General features: G+C 42.3%; 1 protein-coding gene across 4 annotated transcripts in view; it reads left to right on the top strand.

Moving 5' to 3' along the window:
* The first annotated feature begins 347 nt into the window (after positions 1-347).
* The window catches only part of LOC122553376 (poly(A) polymerase alpha), a 101,846-nt gene continuing 82,353 nt past the window's right edge, over positions 348-19,840 (top strand). For 2 of the 4 annotated variants that reach the window (XM_087989630.1, XM_043697050.2), the window contains exon 1: positions 446-614. Coding sequence is in view for 2 of the 4 variants with exons in the window: in XM_043697046.2 (XP_043552981.1) it covers positions 607-614 (8 nt within the window). In the remaining 2 variants the exon portion in view is untranslated. Of the gene's footprint in view, positions 615-19,840 lie in introns of all 4 variants that reach the window. The other 2 variants (XM_043697046.2, XM_087989629.1) reach the window with 2 other exon arrangements.

The following is a 19,840-nucleotide window of genomic DNA, read 5'->3' as shown; positions in this document are numbered from 1 at the left end:
ATAGGGAGCATGCTCACTATCAAAGAGGCTGTTCGTTCAGACACCAGGGAGCATGCGCACTATCAACGAGATTGTGCAGCTGAAAAGCACTAAGGAGCTTGCGCAAAAGGGCTGTAAATGCGCAAGCTCCTCGGTGTTGGCGATGTACAGAATTTCCCGACAGCCTTACGTGTAAGTGCGCATGCGTGCTGGGGGCGTCCAGCGACGTACGGACGCGGCGCGCATGGCGTCGTGCGCGCGCTGACGGAAGGGGGAAGGCGGCGCCGAGGTCGCCGAGCCGGCTGGTGCTGGCTGCGGCGGGTTTGTTGTTTTTGTCTGTCTGTCGCCATGTTGGGACCGGCTGCTTTGTTGTAAAGGAGGAGCAAGGGAGGGAGAAGAGGGTGCCGTCGGCGTTGGGGACACAACAAAAGGCGGGGCGAGTTTAAAATCAAAGACATAACGGTAGTTGGGGTGGGGGGGCAGAAATTCCTTCGACATCCGAAGGAGCGATTTTATTTTCCCGCTCAGGAAAAGGAAAGAAAAGAATCAATCTCGGGGGCGCAAGGATGAAAGTGAACCTCGGCGACCGTTAGGGATAGTGGAAGTGGAACGGAGCCGGGCCGAGCCATGCCATAGTGAGTACCGTGATGGTGAGCCAGGGATCGGGGAGAGAGAGGGCCCGCTGCTGGAGGCGACTGCAGTCATTCACCCGCCCCCAGGAGCCGGTAGGCCGCCCCCGCGTCCAGGCCTTTTAAAACCCACCGGAGTTCAGGCCTTTCGCCCTCACCACCCCCCGCCCCCGCGATCAGGCCTTTCACCCGCCGCAACGCCGGATACTTGGTCTTCGATTTTAATTTGCCGTTGTTTAACGAGCAGAATGCTTATCTGTCACTAACTAACTGGATGTTTTATTCGCTCGTGTGTGTTGTTGGGGAGAGGGGGTGATGTGGTTTTATTTCTCTATCGGCACAGTTTTCAGTCTCTTTACGTTTCCTTTATCCCTCGGTAATAGACGGCATTTTCTGTGACTGGTTCGGATTTACAATCTTGTCGGCCACGATTTCTATTCGGAGTGAACCCGTTTTAAATCACCGCGTTGGTTATTTTAAAACACCGAATTGCCAAAATTCTGCTTGTTGAAACGCTGTTTCCTTCCCAGACACACATTCTTTGTTCTAAAACACACACCCTTCGTATAATTGATAATATAATCAAAAGGGTATGTCCACGTCCTGGCAAGTTTAAAATGATGACCTTTGGAAGCAATCTTAATTGAAACCAGTAGAACGGGCAGTGATGTGCGCCGCTCTGCTCTTGCTGCAAAAACTGTATAAGTGGGCATGCTGCCTTGAAGGAAATTTGACATGCAGCAGGAGAACATTTGTCTCCCTTTTAATCCATGTAGCTATTTTTATTCTGAAAATAACTAATTTTCCAGTATTAGTCGGTTTTGAAGCAATAAAAGTGAAGAGTCCTTAGTCTTACCAGCCCATAGGTGTATATTCTGATAGAGACGTCAGGTCTGGTTTAATCTGAGGGTCACCACCACAGGTGAGGGGAGAGATTGAAAAGGAGACTTCCTCATAGTCAGTTAGTGCAGGACTTGAACTCTTGCTATTGGCGTCAGATTGCATCACAAATCAGCTGTCCAGTCAACTGAACTGAACCAGGTGGGCATAAAAGATTGTGAAACTAGTATTTGAAAACCTTGAGTCATAGAGATGTACAGCATGGAATCATTCCTTTTGGTTGAACTCATCCATGCTGACTAGGTATCCTAATCTAATCTAGTCCCATTTCCAGCACTTGGCCCATATCCCTCTAAAACCTTCGTATTCATATACCCATCCAGATGTCTTTTAAATGCTGCAGTTGTACCAGCCTCCACCACTTCCTCTGATTCCATACACATACCACCCTCTGTGTGAAAAAGTTGCCCCTTAGGTCCCTTTTTATATCTTTCCCCTCCCACCCTAAACCTATGCCCTTTAGTCTTGGACTCCCCACCCCAGGGAAAAGACCTTGTCTATTTATCCTATCCATGCTCCTTGTGACCTTATAAACCTCTATAAGGTCATCCCTCAGCCTCCGCTCCAGGGAAAACAGCCTCAGCCTATTTAGACTCTCCCTGTAGCTCAGATTCTCCAACCCTGGCAACATCCTTGTAAATCTTTTCTGAACCCTTTCAAGTTTCATAACATCCTTCCAATAGGAAGGAGACCAGAATTGTATACAGTATTCCAAAAGTGGCCTAACCAATGTCCTGAACAGCTGCAACATGGCCTCTCAACCCCTATACTCAATACTCTGACCAACAAAGGAAAGCATACCAAACACAGCCTTCACTATCCTATCTACCTACGACTCCACTTTCAAGGAGCTATGAACCTGCATTCCAAGGTCTCTTTGTTCAGCAACACTCCCTAGGACCTTACCATTAAGTGTATAAGTCCTGCTAAGATTTGCCTTTCCAAAATGCAGCACCTCGCATTTATCTGAATTAAACTCCATCTGCCACTCCTCAGCCCATTGGCTCATCTGGTCAAGATCCCGTTGTACTCTGAGGTAACCTTCATTATCCACTAACACCTCCAATTTTGGTGTCATCTGCACGCTTACTAACTATACCTTCCTATATATCCAAATCATTTACATAAATTACAAAAAGCAGTGGACGCAGCACTGATCCTTGTGGCGCACCACTGGCCTCAGACCTCCAGTCTGAAAAGTCACAGACTGCAAAGCAACAAAGTGTTTTAGCCTCACTGCAGAATTGCTTAACTTTAAACACTACACTTTAGGAAGAATGCCAAAGCCTTGAAGAAGATGTAGAAGAGATTGACTAAAATGATATAAGGAATGAGAGACTTTTGTTATGGGGAGAGCAGGGGTATGTTTTATTTAGAATGAGGTTAAGTGATTTGATAGAGGTGTTCAGAGAATAATATCGAATGACTACTTTCAGTGGCAGAGTACACAGTCACCTGAGAGCACAATTTTAAGATAATTTGCAAAAGAACTGGAGGTCACAGAAACAGTATCTTCAGCCCAACCAGGTTTCCTAAATTGAAATAGTCCCATTTGCCTGCCTTTGGCCTCTATCCCTCTAAATCTTTCTTTTTAAATGTTCTAATTGTATCTGCCTCTACTACTGTCTCCAGCAACTTGTTCCATATTGATGCCACCCTCTGAAAAATTTGCCCCTCAGGTCCCTTTTAAATCTTTCCCCTCTTGCTTAAACCTGTGCCCTCTAGTTTTAAACTCCCATAACCTGGGAAAAAAGACCATAGCTATTCACCTTTATCTCTGCCCCTCATGACCATTTAAACCTTCATAAGATCACCCCTCAGCCTTCTACACGACTAAAGGGGGAAAAAAAAGCCTCAGCCTATTCAGCCTCTCCTTAAACTCAAATCTTCTAGTCTTTGTGACATGTTTGTAAATCTTTTCTGTACCTATTCCAATTTAATAACACCCATCCTCTAGCAAGGTGACTAGAATTGTACACACTACTCCAAATGTGGCCTCATTAATCTCTTGTGCAGTTGTAACATGTTGTTCAAACTCCTGTACCTCGTGCTTTGACCCATGAATGCAAGTGTGCTGAATGTTGCTTTTGCCACCCTATCTGTGGTGCCACTTTGAACGAACGATGTACCTGAACCTCCTAGGTTTTTCTGTTTGTCCACATTCCCCATGTCTCTACCATTAACTAGGCGAAAGTAAGGACTGCAGATGCTGGAGATCAGCCAAGATTAGAGCCACAGCATCCGAGGAGCAGGAAAATCAGCGGTTCGGGCAGGAGTCCTTCATGAGGAAAGGAGGGCTGATTAATCTTGACTCTACCATTAACTGTTTAAGTACTGCCCAGGTTTGTCTTAACAAAATGCAACACCTCGCATTTGTCTAACTTGAGCTCCATCTGGCATTCCTCGGCTCACTGGCCCAGTTGATCATGAGATCAACTTAGTTCCCTGTCCACTATGTCCCCACCTTTGGTGCCATTCACAAACTTACCAACCATGTCTCCTGTGTTCTCATCCAATTTGCTTTTTGTCATTTAGATAAACAATGGACTTATAACCAAGCCTTGAGCTACACTGGTCACAGACCGTCAGACTGAACAGTAACACTCTCTAGCTCCATCCTCCAAGTGGCTAGCTTTCCCCAGATTCTATGTGATTTAACCTTACTAATCAGTCTGTCACGTGGAGCCTTGTCGAAGGCATTGCTAAAGTTCATGTAGACAATCTCTATTTGCTCTGCCTTCATCTGTCGTCTTGGTCATCTTAAAAAAAAACTCAATCACATTGAGACATGACCTCCTGTGCATAACACCATGCTGACTATCCTTGATCAGTCCTTACCTTTCTATGTGCATGCAGATCCTATCTGTCAGAATCCCCTCAAAGAGCTTACCCACCATGAAAAAGAACTATTATAAATGGTGACTTGTAATGTGGAATGCAGTGCCTGAAAAAGTGGTGGAAACATGTTTGGCAATAACCTCCAAAGGAAATTTGGGTAACTATTTGATGGGGAAAGATGAGTTATATAGATATGGCCAAGTAAGTGTAGGTAAAATGTTCTGTCATGTTCTATTATTTTGTTTAATAGGTATAACCTTGGTGTCCACCTTCCCCTGTTGAATATGATGACTGCGAAATAAAAGATGCTCAACATGATTGCTTAATATACAAAAGACCAAATTTAGAAGACCTCCTGGATGGTTTATGGCTGTGGTTTGGAGGAAGGGTGGGGAGTTAGGGTGGAATCATCATGGAATCTTCAAGTTTTAAATCTGAAATATTTTGAGAGCAAGGGTGATGGTGGTTTGGGAACTGAAGGTTGGGATGGAGATGCTGCAGATTTGGAGCCCAAGTTTATGGGGATTTTAAAAATTGTCTTGGGGTCTGTGAGATCCAAATGTCACTTTTGCTTGAAGAACAAAAATCAAAAGAGAAATACAGCACAGCAACAGGCCCTTCAGCCCTCTGAGCCTGTACCAATCATCATGCCCTAACTAAACTGAAAAGCAAACCTGCCCTTATTCAATCCGTGTCCCTCTATTCCCTCTGGTTCACGTAACCATTCAGATGCCTCTTAAATGTCACCAGTGTACCTGCTTCCTCCACCCCCATTTCTAGCAGTTCCTTCCAGGCTCCTAAAAAAACATCCCTCTCAGATCTCCCTTAAACTTGCCCCCCTCACCTTGAACCTGTGCCCCCTTGTAATTGAAACTTCAACCCTGGCAAAAAGTCTCTGACTATCCACCCTATCTATGCCTCTCAATTTTATAGACATCTATCAGGTCTCCCCCTCAGCCACAATCTTACCAATGAAAACTATCCTAGCTTTTTAACCTTTCCTCTTAGTCAATGCCCTGGAGACCAGACACCATCCCAGTGAACATTTTCTGTACACTCTCCAAAGTTTCTGTATCCTTCTGGTATTGTGATGACCAAAACTGTACACCGTATTCCAAATGCAGCTGAACAAGGGGTTTGTACAACTCAACATGGCTTGTCAACTCTTGTACTCCACGTCCTGGCCGAACGGCATGCTTGCCTTGAATGCCGCCACAATCTCCTTGGCCCACTTTGTTGCCACTTTTAAGAATTTGTGGACCTGCACACCTAGATCTGTGTGTATGTTAATGTTCCTAAGGGTTCTGTCATTTGCAGTATAATTCAACCTAAATGTGATCCTCCAAAATGCATCACCATACATATGTCTGGATTAAACTCCAGCTGCCATTTCTGTGACCAAGCTGGTGATCTGTATATCCTCTTGTCACTTTTCACAATCGTTGGCATTGTCGGTAATTCCTCCAAATTTTGTGTCATCTGCAAACTCACTAATCGGACCACCCTCATTTTCCTCCAGATCACTTTTATATATGCTACAAACCACAGAGGATCTAAGACTGATCCCTGTGGAGCACCACTAGTTGCCAGTCTCTGGTCTGAAACAAGACTGTTCCACCATTACTGTCTTCTATGATCAAGCTAGTTTTGTATTCATCTAGCCAGTCTATCCCGAACCCCGTGGGATTTTAGTTTTTGTACCAAGTTGCCATTTGGGACTTCAATAAATGCCTTACTAATGTCCATATAAATTACATTCACAGCCCCTCTCCCAACAATTATCTTTGTCACCTCTTCAAAAAAGTTTCCCTGTAACACTTAATTCCCTTATTAGTCAAGAACCTGTCTATCCCTGTCCTCTATACACTCATTGCCATAAGTTCCAAGGTGTTACCACACTCTGGCTGAAGAAATTCTTCCTCATCTCTGTTCTAAAAGGTTGTCACTTCACTCTTAGGCTGTGCGTTCAGGTTGTGGTCTCTCTGAGCTGAAACATCTTGCCCGAGTACGTTCTATCCTGTCGAGCAGATGAGCAAATAGTAAATGGAAACTTGTCAATCCACTGGACACAAATGGACATAAAAAAAAAATCAAATCTCGAGGCTAGAAAATTGGAGTGAATGGTCTTCAAGTTAATGTAGCCTGAAAATAAAAGACTTAATGATGAATTTACTATATTTGCAGGTCACTTGGTGAAATTTGATATATGGGTGTCTTGAACTGTCCATTTGATTTTAAAAACATGTCCCATTTACTAGGAGAGTTATTTTCTGGTATTGTTAAATCTTTCTAATTTTTCCAGCAAATATTTTCATGTGTGCGTGGTATGGATTTTCTGTGCTGTTAACGAGAGGAAACACCAGTTCAATGGAAAACCAGAAGCACCAGTTTAATATTGCAATTTGTGTGAATGAGGTCTGATTTTCTCCACATTATTGTTATACTGTGAAGAATTGTGTGAATATGGTTCTGTGCAAATCATTACATCATGGCTGTGCATTCAGGTTTGAGTCAGGGTTTGTATTGATCTGTTACTTTGAAAAGTGGGGATAGGAAGAAGGAATCATGTACTTTTTTCCTTACCTGTTTATGACTTTAACATTTTGAAATTCTCAGAGCTTGTGTGTTCATTGGCATTAACTGTGTGTGTCCTTCAAGAAGAGTACAGTTCTTATGAACCTAAGGACTAGGAGCAGATGTAAGCAATTCAGCCCATCGAGCCTGCTCCGCTTTTTGATATGATTCTGGATGATGTCATCTCTGCTTCTGTCCTCAAATGTCCCAACGTGCATCACATTCTGGGGTAGTGAATTACGTATATTCACGACCCTTTGAGTAGTAATTTCACCTCCTCTCCATTTTAAATCTGCTAGCTTTTTATTCCAAAACTATGACCTCTTGTTCCAGCCTGTCCCACATGAAGACACATCCTTTCTGCATTTACTTTGTCAATTCCTTTGTGTTTTATATATCTCAATTAATATTCTGTTTAGTAGAGGAAGTTTGACCTGAGTTGCTCAATTCTCTTAAGACAAATGCCTCTCATCTCTGGAATCAATCTAGTGAGCTGCCTCTGAACCGTGTCCAATACAATTACATCTTTCCCCCGGTACTGGAACCAAAGTTGTATGCAGTAGCTCAGATCTAGTCTCAGTAATGCCGTATATGGTTGCAGCATCACTTCACTACTTTTATACACTATTTCTTTAACAATAAATTCCATTTACGTTTCTTTATTTCCATCTGCCTCTGCGTGCTAGTTTTGTGATTCGTGCACCACGGCATCCAGATTGATATGCACTGAAGTTTCTCCTCATTTTAGATACGTTGTCTTTCTGTTCCTTTGATCAAAATGAATAATCTCTCACTTATTTGTGTTAAACAACTTCTGCCATATGTTGACCCATTCATTGAACCTATACATTTCGATTTGTAAGTTTATTTGTTCATTGCAGCTTACCACCTTGTCTATTGTAGTGTCATATGCAAATTTTGACTATCAGCACAGCATTGTTTACTCACTCCTTCAAACAGTGCTTAAATGAAATTTATATGCAAAGACTTAAACACCCCAGTGGGATTGTACATGGCTTATAATAGTCTTGAGAGACCATCTTAATTGTGGAAAAAGTGAAAATATGAAAAAGCTGCTTTCTTTAGGATGTTATTCATTGATCCGTTATTTCATATGGGTTAAGCATATGCCAGTTTTGTGATCCTAGGTTGAATTTGTTTCTGAACTAAGTTGGGTAGGAAAGCTGCAAGTGCATTCCTTGGCCAAGTAAAATTGCCTTTGGATTCCTGCTTTTCAAGAGTAGGTTAACCTATGGATATAATTGAACTTGATTCTGGTGCTTGACATGTGCAACTTACCTGCCAGAGTTCCTTGTGCATATTAAAAAAGTGAATAAGGTACTGGGGGCTGCCTTGTTTCTTTGGATCTCGGGTTTTACAGCTTCAATTGAGTTAGGGGCAAATTAAAATGGTAGAAAAGGAAGAAACCAAAAATAGGGTTTACGTATGATCCGTGAATACTTCCTAATGGCTGTTCCGATTAAATGAATGAGCAGCTGAACTATACTGTAAAGGTTTCTGATTTGAATCTCTCCTCTGCAATAAGTTGGCCGCCTTACACTCAAATGAGGTATGATGAGAGTTAGTTTTACAGTTACAAAATAATGACTTTTATGGTGCTGCGCAGTGCGGACCAGAACCTTTTTATTCCTACAAGAGCCTTGGAAACTGCAAGAAAAAAACTGCAATTGTTGATCAAAAACTTAAGCCTTTGACCTGAGAATTTTGCATGAAAGGATCTTGAATAAAGCTGAAGAAGTAAATCAAAAGTTGAGCCTTTGGTAGAAATGAGATTTGTAAAATAATTTTATGGCAGGCGATTTAACTTTTATTTACTTGTGGGACATGGCATTGCTGGCTGGCCAGCATTTATTGCCTTTTGAGCTGACTTCTTAAATCACTCTAGTCCATGTCCTGCACGTAGAATACAATGTCATGAGGGAGAGAATTCCAGAAATTTTAATCAGTGACGGTGAAAGGAATGGCAATATATTTCCAAGTCAGGATGGTGAGTGGCTTGGAGGGGAGCTTGCAGGTGGTGGTGTTCTCATGTATATACTGCCCTTGTCATATGATATCATGGGTAATTCTGAATACCAAAGTGGGAATTCATCTCCGTGAAGACTGTGTGCAGTGGTCAGTGTGTTACTGATAACCACAGATGACTGCTTCTGCAACAGGCTGGTGGGGATGAGGTCAAATATGTTTTTCTCATTTCCCTCGTCACCTGTTGCAGGAAGTCGAGCAGCTATATGTGTTAGGACCTGACCAGCTGCTGCTGAGCCAATCTGGATGTTGAAATCCCTACCCTACCCACCCAGAGTCTAATATGCACCCTTGCAACCGTTAGTGCTTCCTCCAAGTGTTCAATTTGGAGCTGATTCACCAGCCGAAGATAGATTGTATATGGTAATCAGTAGGAAATTTCCTTACCCATGTTTAACCAGATGCCATGAGTCATCATGAGGTCTAGAGTCTGTTAAGGGCTCCCAAGACAACTCCCTTCTTCTGTACGCCACATCCATTGTGTCTGTGCCAGTGGGACAGGACACAGTGATGTTATTTGGGACATTATAAGGTGTAATTCTGAGAGTATAATATCAGGCTGTCGCTTGACTGGTCTGTGAGACAGGTCTCCCAATATTGGCACGAGCCTCAAAATCTTCATAAGGAGAGTTGATAGAACTGTCTTTGCTGTTTTGTAGGTTAATGCCAGGTGGTCTGTCTGGTTTCATTTCTTGGATACTTCGTAGTGATTGATACAACTTAGTGGCCTTAGGGCATTTGGGTGTAGTTGTGTTGACCACATTGCTGAGAGTTTGGGGTCATATGTCAGCCACACCAAGCGAGGTGGCAGATTTCCTTCCCTGAAGGAAATTAGTAGAAAAAGTGAATTTGTCTGTCCCTTGGCAATGTTTTCATGGTCATTAGATTCTTAATTGCAGACATTTATTCAACTCAAATTCTGCCATCTGCCATGGTAGGATTCAAGCTCAAGTTCCCACACCGTCAGTTGTGTTTCTGAATTAATAATCTAGTGATAATAGCACAAGGCCATCGCCTCCCCATGAGGGTCAATGTGATGTGACCCACTATAAAATCTGTCTGATATTCTGCGTGTGTTTGATTCCTTGACGAAATGCTTTGATTTACTGAAGAATGTACAAGATATTTTGTGAGGAGACTATGGCAACAACTGGATTTAGTGAGTCTCTAGAGTTCCCATAGATGGTGTTTGTGTGTTTTTAGTTGACTTCTAAATAATTGTACTATATGCCATCCATTCCCTTCTGTAGGATGAAAGGGAGTTGAGGTTAAGGTGGCTCAGTGGCTTGCACTGCTGCCTCACAGTGCCTGGGACCAGGGTTTGATTCGCACCTCAGGCAGCTGTCTATGTGGAGTTTGCACGTTCTCCCTGTGTCGGTATGAGTTTCCTCTCACAATCCAAAGATGTGCATGCCAGGTGAATTGGCCATGCTAAGTTGCCTATCGTGTTAGGTGCTTTATTCAGGGGTAAAATATAGGGTAGGAAATGGGTCTTGTTGGTTACTCGTCATAGGGTCAGTGTGGACTTGGATGAAGGGCCTGTTTCCATACTGTAGGGAATCTAATTTAATCATAACTAGTTAGTATTTCTACCAGGAGGCAAGGTTAATATTTCACTGTTGAAAAGTGTGGTGCTGGAAAAGCACAGTTGGTCAGGCAGCATCAAAGGAGCAGGAAAATTGACATTGTGGACATAAGCCCTTCATCAGGGCTGCTGAAGGGCTTATGTCTGAAACATCGATTCTCCTGCTCATCGGCTGTTATCTGACCTGTTGTGCTTTTCCAGCGCCACACTGTTTGACTCTGATCTTCAGCATCTGCAGTCCTCACTTTCTCCGAATATTTCACGTTGCCAGGCTGAAGAGGGATCTTTTTAAGAGATTCCTACAAATCTGGATATCTGAAATAAGTTAATGTCTTGTCAGTTAGGTAGTTTAATTAGTTTTGAGCACTAAGACCTGATTTTGCTCTTTTTCAAGAGTATAAGAAAAGGATAACTGGAGCACTGAGAACACCATGCAATAGAATAAAGCTTCTGTCAAGAAAAACATCAGCGTCTTCGTTCCTGATTTGTAACTTGGCTGAGATCTATTTTAGGTTTTTTTTGTGTGGACAGGAGAGAGAAAAGGCTGCTTGACTTTGCCAGTTATCACAGCCGACTGAGAGGAAGGAGGTCTTTATTTTCAGAGGTACAACTTGCAGTCTTTTATGGATTCTAGGCGGTGTTCTGGCATGAGCAGAGAGAATTATCTGGGGAGTCAGATTTACTTTGTGGTGGATTTAAGGAACTTTTCAAAAATACAGGAAAATGCTTGTAGGCAGTCAAAGTTACTACTTGGTGAAGCATCTTTGGGAAGTTATTGAAAGCTGCCAGCATTGTTTGCAACCAGGGCTGTAATTCCATAGTGTCATCATTGATACACGAGGATCACTTCATATAACTTCTACCTGCTTTGAAAGTTTTGTAAAACATGCTTTTAATCATTTGTTGCAATAAGCACTTTAAAACATGCAATACTGAGGTAGTTCTTTGAGGTATTAGCAGGAAATTAACATTTCGTTTTGGGGTTCTGTTCATTATGGAGGTCACACTTTCAATTATTGGGATTGCACATGCTCATAAATAGTCTGTTCATTTGAACGTCCAATTCTACCATTTCACCATATTTTTGGGAGCTTATTGGGTATGATAAATGCTAGGCAGTATTTTTTATGTGATGTTCTTATGCACCCTTGTTGCAATAGTGACATGTTTCTATTTTCTGACTCACCTCAGCATAAGGTTTAATTATACTTGATGCAATACTCTTGGGTACTTTTTAAAAAGAAACATGTTTGGGTTCATTTGCCCATGTTAATGCAAGGCATTCTACATGACCAGAATTTCATGAGTTTTTGTTTGTCAGCCATGCTCAGTGAATGGTGACAAAGCTGTGCTTTGTTAAATGTGTTTAATCTCCAGAAATTAAATGAAGTTCTTTTGTACAGATTAATTCAGACTGCTGACTATTCCAGAGAAATTACTGTTTCATAAAAACATAGGTTTAGGGTGTAGGTTTGCTCACTGAGCTGTAGGTTTGATATCCAGACGTTTCATTACCTGGCTAGGTAACATCATCAGTGGTGACCTCCAAGTGAAGCGAAGCTGTTGTCTCCAGCTTTCTATTTATATGTTTGGCCTGGATGGGGTTCCTGGGGTTTGTGGTGATGTCATTTCCTGTTTGTTTTCTGAGGGGTTGATAGATGGTATCTAGATCTGTGTTTGTTTATAGTGTTGTGGTTGGAGTGCCAGGCCTCTAGGAATTGTGGCTGTGTTTGGTCTGCTTGTCGTGGTTTGTTCTTGAGGAATCTGCGGACTGTTTTTTTTTGAGTATCCGTTCTTCTTGAATACGTTGTATAGGTGATTCTCCTCTGTTTTCCGAAGTTCGTCTGTGCTGCAGTGTGATGTGGCTCCTTGGAATAGTGTTCTGATACAGCTTTGTTTGTGTGTGTTGGGATGGTTGCTGGTGTAGTTAAGTATTTGGTCAGTGTTTGTCGGTTTTCTGTATACGCAGGTTTGTAGTTCTCCATTGTCCTTTCTTTCGACTGTGACGTCCAGGAATGCAAGTTTGTTGTCGGTTTCTTCCTCCTTGGTGAACTTTATACCTGTGAGGGTGTTGTTGATGAGCCACATCACACTGCAGCATAGACGAACGTCGGAAAATAGAGGAGAACCACCTCTCCAACGTATTCAAGACGAACCGATACTCAAAAAAAAAACAGTCCGCAGGTTCCTCAAGAACAAACCACGACAAGCAGACCAAACACAGCCAGAAACCCTAACCACCTTACCATACATCAAAGAAGTTTCAGAAATGACAGCCAGACTACTAAGGCCCCTCGGAATCCTAGTAGCACACAAACCCAGCAACACTCTCAAACAAAAACTAACAAACTTAAAAGACCCAGTACAACCCATGGACAAAACCAACGTCGTCTACAAAATTCCATGCAAGGACTGCCAGAAACACTACATAGGACAAACAGGAAGAAAGTTAGCCACCAGGATACACTAACACCAGCTAGCCACAAAAAGACACGACCCTCTCTCCCTCGTAGCCTTACACACCGGAAGAAGAAAACCACTATTTCGACTGGGACAACACATCTATCCTGGGACAGGCTAAGCAAAGACATGCCAGAGAATTCCTAGAGGCCTGGCACTCCAACCACAATGCCATAAACAAACACACAGATCTAGATACCATCTATCAACCCCTCAGAAAACAACCAGGAAATGACATCACCACAAACCCCAGGAACCCCATCCAGGAGAAAGATAAAAATAGAAAGCAGGAGACAACCGCTTTGCTTCACTTGGAGGTCGCCACTGATGATGTTACCTAGCCAGGTAATGAAATGTCTGGATAGCAAACTTACAGTTCAGCGAGCAAACCTACACCCTAAACCTCAACCTGAACTACAAACCTTGCAAAAACATAGGTAATAGGAGTAGGCCATTTGGCCCATTTTATCTGATCTGGCATTCAATACAATCATGTCTAGTTCTCTACCTCAACATTAGATTCTTGCTCTGTCCCTATGTATGTATTTATGTATGTAGCTATGTATTTATTCCTTAACCCATTCAGTAATTTATTTCCGTTACTTTTTCCATGGTAGAGTATTCCAGAGTGAAGAGTTTCATCCCAAGTGAAAAAAAGTTCTTCATGGCCCTAAATGGCTTAATCCAACGCTGTGGCTTTAACACCGTTCTGTCCTGGTTCCCTTGAGAGAGAGAGAGTGAGAGAGAGAGAGAGATGTGGGTATTTATTTTTAACAAGCTGGAACAATAGAAGCAGCCTGATTGGATTTGGTCAAGCTCCCGCCCACTGAGCTTGACTTTTAGTTTTCAGCAGCAGTTGCTATTAGAGTCTTGTAGTGGAAGCTAGTTTTCCTTCCCTCAATTATAGCCAAAAGCTAGGGGTTCTCTTCCTGGACTGCAGAATTACATGAGACAAAATCTGTTTTCTGAATTTGCCTTCTTGCTAAGGGTATGTATATGGGTGTTTAGTATATTGGAACAGTAAATTGGTAATAATTACTGTATCAATCAAGTTTTCCTGTAGAGTTAAGTTGTTCAAATTCTTTGTATGTTGTATGTTAAATATAAATTGTTTTGCTTAGTGTTAAGTAGTTTGACCCAAGTTGCATCTGGAACTTAGCACCTGACGTTTGCCTTTAAATAAGAAAAGTTACAATTTAGGCTGCCTTAATATATTTGAGGGTGACGTCTAGTCTGGTCCACAGCACTCATGTCTTGAGACTCACCACTTATTCTAGACAATCATTCGGGTGGAACATCATCTCTGCATCCAGTTCTGTCTGAATTTTATGTTTTATTCAGATCCTCACTCATTCTTCTAAACTTTGAAAACCGGCTTAATCAATCTCAGTCTTCCCTTTTATGACAAAGCTGTCATCCTGGGAATGAGTCTGGTGAATCTTTTACTGAAATTCCTATATCCTTATTTTCTTAGATAAGGAGACTCCAACGATGCATAATTATAGATGTGATCTCACCAAGGCCCTCTTCAGCCTCAAAAAGGCTCCATTGCTTCTGTTCAAATCCTTTTGCAAATATAAATTTCCTCCTTTTTAACTGCTGACAGATTTTAAGGCTAGCACATCAGAGTATTGAAATGATTAAAGTGAGGGTCTTTGCGAGGGCTTTAAACTAATGGGGTGGGGGGTGGTTAGGACAAGATTGAGGGGGGAAATGTAGACTTAAAGAGCAAATGTTTGGATAATACTGAAGTGTGACAGGAAGGGACATCAGTAAATAGTGTCAGAGGGAAAAAAGTGCAAAATATTTTAAAGAAATTCTTAAATATGCACAGTATTCAGAACAAAATGTATTACTGGATACAAATACAGATTAATGGGTATTCTCTTCAAGCCATTGCATACATAGTTACAAGGATGTCAGCGTTACGAACTAAATATTGATGGGGATTTTTTTTACTTTGAAAGAAGGTGGAGATGGAAGGAAAAGATTAGGGTAACATTATTGGTACAGTATTGAATAAGTAAGATAGCAAGAAATTACTTTTGATTGGAATATGTAGATTCCATGTAGGTGGAAATGAGATCTAGAAAGAGGGGGGAAAAACCTCCTAGTTTTACAGGCCCATAAAGTAATTGTATAGTAGGAGGTAGAGGCCATGTCACACAGGCAGTACATTAATCACAGGTGACTTCAATCTTCATGTAAATTGGGATAGGAAGATTGGCAGAAAGATAGTCATGAGGAAGGATACTGGACAATTTCCTAGAAGAATGTTGTGGGTTCAATCACTGCTCTGACTAATGTGGACCTGATGTGTAATGATCCGGATCAACCAACCCAACCACCCCGTGGCTCAACACTTCAACTCCCCTTCCCACTCCACCAAGGACATGCAGGTCCTTGGACTCCTCCATCGCCAGACCATAGCAACACGACGGTTGGAGGAAGAACGCCTCATCTTCTGCCTAGGAACCCTCCAACCACAAGGGATGAACTCAGATTTCTCCAGTTTCCTCATTTCCCCTCCCCCCCCCCCCCCCCCCCCCACCTAGTCTCAGTCAAATTCCTTGAACTCAGCACTGCCTTCCTAACCTGCAATCTTCTTCCTGACCTCTCCGCCCCCACCCCCACTCCGTCCTATCACCCTCACCTTGACCTCCTTCCACCTATCGCATTTCCAATGCCCCTTTCCCAAGTCCCTCCTCCCTTCCTTTTATCTTAGCCTGCTGGACACACTTTCCTCATTCCTGATGGGCTCATGCCCGAAACGTCGATTCTCCTGCTCCTTGGATGCTGCCTGACCTGCTGCGCTTTTCCAGCAACACATTTTCAGCTCTGATGTGTAATGAGGCAGGTTTATTAAATAATCCCAGCAGAAAATATCCTTTGGGGATATAGTCAGCATAATCAGTAGAGTTTAGCATTCTGTTTGAGAGTGAAACTTGGGTCAGAAACAACTGGAGTTAAATTTGAGGGAAATTACAAGGCAATCAAGGCAGAACTTGCGATAATATTACAGTCTCATGATCCCATCTGTGCCCTGGGTTCAACTGCCTTGCCTGTCAGCCATAGAGTCATAGAGGTGTATAACACAGAAACAGACCCTTCAGACCAACTTGTCCATGCCAACCAGATAACCGAACCCAATCTCGTCTCACCTGAGAACACCCAGCCCATATCCCTCCAAATCCTTCTTAATAACATATCCATCCAGATTCCTTTTAAATGTTGCAATTGTACCAGCCTCCACCACTTCCTCTGGCAGCTCATTCCATACATGTATCATCCTCTGCGTGAAAACATTGCCCCTTAGATCTTTCCCATATCTTTCCCCTCTCACCCTAAAACTATGCCCTCTAGTTCTGGACTCTCCCACTCCAGGGAAGAGACTTTGTCTATTTATTCTATCCATGCCCCTCATGATTTTATAAACCTCTATAAGGCCACGTTAGCCTCCGAAGCTCCAGGGAAAACAGCCCCAGCCTATTCAACCTCTACCTATAGCTCAAATCGTCCCACCCTGTCAACATCCTTGTAAATCTTTTCTGAACCCTTTTAAGTTTACAACACCTTTCTGATAGGAAAGAGACCGGAATTGCATACAATATCCCAAAAGTGGCCTAACATGTACAGCCGCAGCATGACCTCCCAACTCCTGTACTCAATTCTCTGACCAGCAAAGGAAAGCATACCAAACGCTTTCTTCACAATCCTATCTACCTGCGACTCCACTTTCAAGGAGCTATGAACCTGCACTCCAAGATCTCTTTGTTCAGCAACACTCCCTAGGACCTTACCATTAAGTGTATAAGTCCTGCTAAGACTTGCTTTCCCAAAATGCAGCACCTCGCATTTATCTGAATTAAACTCCATCTGTCACTTATTAGCCCAACTGATCAAGATCCTGCTGTAATCTGAGGTAACCTTCGCTGTCTACTACACCTCCAATTTTGGTGTCACCTGCAAATGTACAAACTATACCTCCAAATATATATATATATATAAATGATGAAAAGTCGTGAACCCAGCACCGATCCTTGTGGCACTCCACTGGTCACAGGCCTCCAATCTGAAAAACAACCCTCTGATCCGACCCTCTGTCTTCTACCTTTGAGCCAGTTCTGTATCCAAATGGCTAGTTCTTCCTGTATACCATGAGATCTAACCTTGCTAACCAGTCTCCCATAGGGAACCTTGTCGAATGCCTTACTGAAGTCCATATAGATTGCATCCACTGCTCTGCCCTCATCAATCATCTTTCTTTGTTACTTTTTAAAAAAAACTCAAGTTTGTGAGACATTTACCACGCACAAATCAGTCCTTGCTTTTCCAAATACATGTACATCCTGTCCCTGAGGATTCCCTCTAACAACTTGCCCACCACCAACGTCAGGCTTACTGGTCTATAGTTCCCTAGCTCGTCCTTATCACCCTTCTGAAACAGTGGCACAGTGTTAGCCAACCTCCGGTCTTTGGCACAGGTGTCTATTGATAATCCAGATATCTCAGCAAGAGGCCCAGCAGTCACTTCCCTACCTTCCCATTGAGTTTCTGGTGCACCTGATCAGGTCCTGGAGATTTATCCACTTTTGTGTTTCAAGATATCCAGCACTTCTTCCTCTGTAATATGGACATTTTAAAATGTAATAATCTGTTTCCCTACATTCTATATTTTCCACTGTAAATACTGATGCAAAATACTCATTTAGTATCTCCCCCTTTTTCTGCGGCTCCACACAAAGGCCACCTTGCTGATTTTTGACGGACCCTATTCTCTCCCTAGTTACCCTTTTGCCCTTAATGTATTTGTAAAAACCTTTTGGATTCTCCTTAATTCTATTTGCCAAAGCTATCCCATGTCCCCTTTTTGCCCTCCTGATTTCCTTCTTAAGTATACTCCTACTGCCTTTATACTCTAAGGATTCACTTGATCTATCCTGTCTATACCTGACATATGCTTCCTTCTTTTTCTTAACCAAACCCTCAATGTCTTTAGTCCATCTAGCATTCCCTACACCTACAAGCCTTTCATTTCACCCTCTCAGGAATATACTGTCACTGGAATCTCTATCTAATTTCTGAAGGCTTCTCATTTTCCAGCCATCCCTTTACCTGCCCCAATCAGCTTTTGGAAATTTTTGCCTAATACCATCAAACTTGGCCTTCCTCCAATTTAGAACTTCAACTTTTAGATCTAGTTTATCCTTTTCCATCACTATATTAAAAATAATAGACTTATGGTTGCTGGCCCCAAAGTGCTCCCCCACTGACACCTCAGTCACCTGCCCTGCCTTATATTAGTCCCCTTCCAATTCAAGTGCAATCTGTCCTTTTTTGTACAGGTCATGTCTATCCTAGAAGAGATTCCATTTTCCAAAACAGCTTGAAATGGGGTTAGCCACAGAAGACTCCTGCACTACCTGCATACCCCTCTACCTTTCCTGAACTCGACCCATCTATGTGACTGTATCTGCAACCTTTCTCCCTTCCTGTAACTACCATCCATCACATCCCCTTGCTCTTGTAAATTCCTCACTGCCTCTCTCTTCAAGCGATCCATTCGATCTGATAGAATTCGCAACCAATGGTATTTATTGCAGATAAAATCCTCAGTAACATACACACATTCTCCCTAAACTTTCACACCTGCCAAGAAGAGCATATCACTTTACTAAAAGCCTATTTTGTTTCTTTCAGTCTACAGACCCAGAAAATTTCCCTCTTATTTCTCTACAAAACACTGCTCCAGGCTAACTTAATATTCAGGGCTTATTTTTAAGTTTAATCAAGAGAAATATCTCAATATAACATGTAATAAAGAAAGAACCCACTGTACTCACTACTGCAGCGTTTAGTGTAAGACCACACTTAAAATATTCACTTATCTATTCACTAAACAGGTTCCTCCAAGATTAGTTGTGAATTTCACTGTTTAATTTTCCCAACTTTTTTTTTCTCAAGTTCCAAAACAATGCAATAGCATATAAAACAGTAATTGCTGCTCCTGAAATTCAAGGAAATCACCTCCAACACCTAAAATACCTCAAAGGAGCTGCCTGTTGCAACCAAAAAGTTTTCCTGTCCTCCATCTTGGATTATCCAGAATCCTCTTGCATTGAAATAAGTGCAGTTTAATTCTCCAGTTTACTTCATTCTCTACTGTGCGCCTTGTCTATTTAACTTGCTCCCTTAACTTCCAAATTATCCTCAATCTTCTCTCTTTCCTTGCTACTGCTGAGGATCCCCTCACCCTGCCTCCATATTAGTGTATAATTTCCCAAGTCGCACCAGCAAATCTTCGCACTTTGATATTGGTCCCCCTCCAATTCAAGTTCACCCTGACTCTCTTATCGAGGTCCTACATTTTAACCTCCAGTTTAGCTTACTCTAGTAATTCTGCAGAACCTCATCTCTTTACCTATTTCATTGGTATAGGTCATTTGGCTACAATGCAACAATTGCGTTCCTCTGCAACCTCATGCTCCAGAAAATTGTGTTATGGAAAACTGCTATAGAAAATCACACTGTAGAAGATTGCTAATAGAAAACTGCTATACCCGTTGAGTAGAGTTTGTGCTGATGAAGTGCATGTTATAGCAGAATGACGGGTACTAATGTGTACCAAACATGACTGCACTTGCTCCCCTTTTGAGAATTTGCTGCAAGATGTCCTTGACCCTGGCACCAGGGAGGCAACAGACTATCCTTAAGTCTTGTTACATTTGCAGGATCACCTGTTTGTCTTCCTAACTGGAGAGTCCCTTTCACAATTGCTCATCTGAACCCTGACAAACCCTGCTTCGAAGATCCAGCTGTGGTGCCCAAG

This window comes from Chiloscyllium plagiosum, unplaced genomic scaffold, assembly GCF_037043375.1.
Source record: "Chiloscyllium plagiosum isolate Xiang-an unplaced genomic scaffold, Cpla_swu_hap1 HiC_scaffold_8, whole genome shotgun sequence".
Taxonomy (NCBI): Eukaryota; Metazoa; Chordata; class Chondrichthyes; order Orectolobiformes; family Hemiscylliidae; genus Chiloscyllium; species Chiloscyllium plagiosum.
Note: the sequence above shows the minus strand (reverse complement) of the source record. Positions and strands in the feature narration are given on the sequence as shown.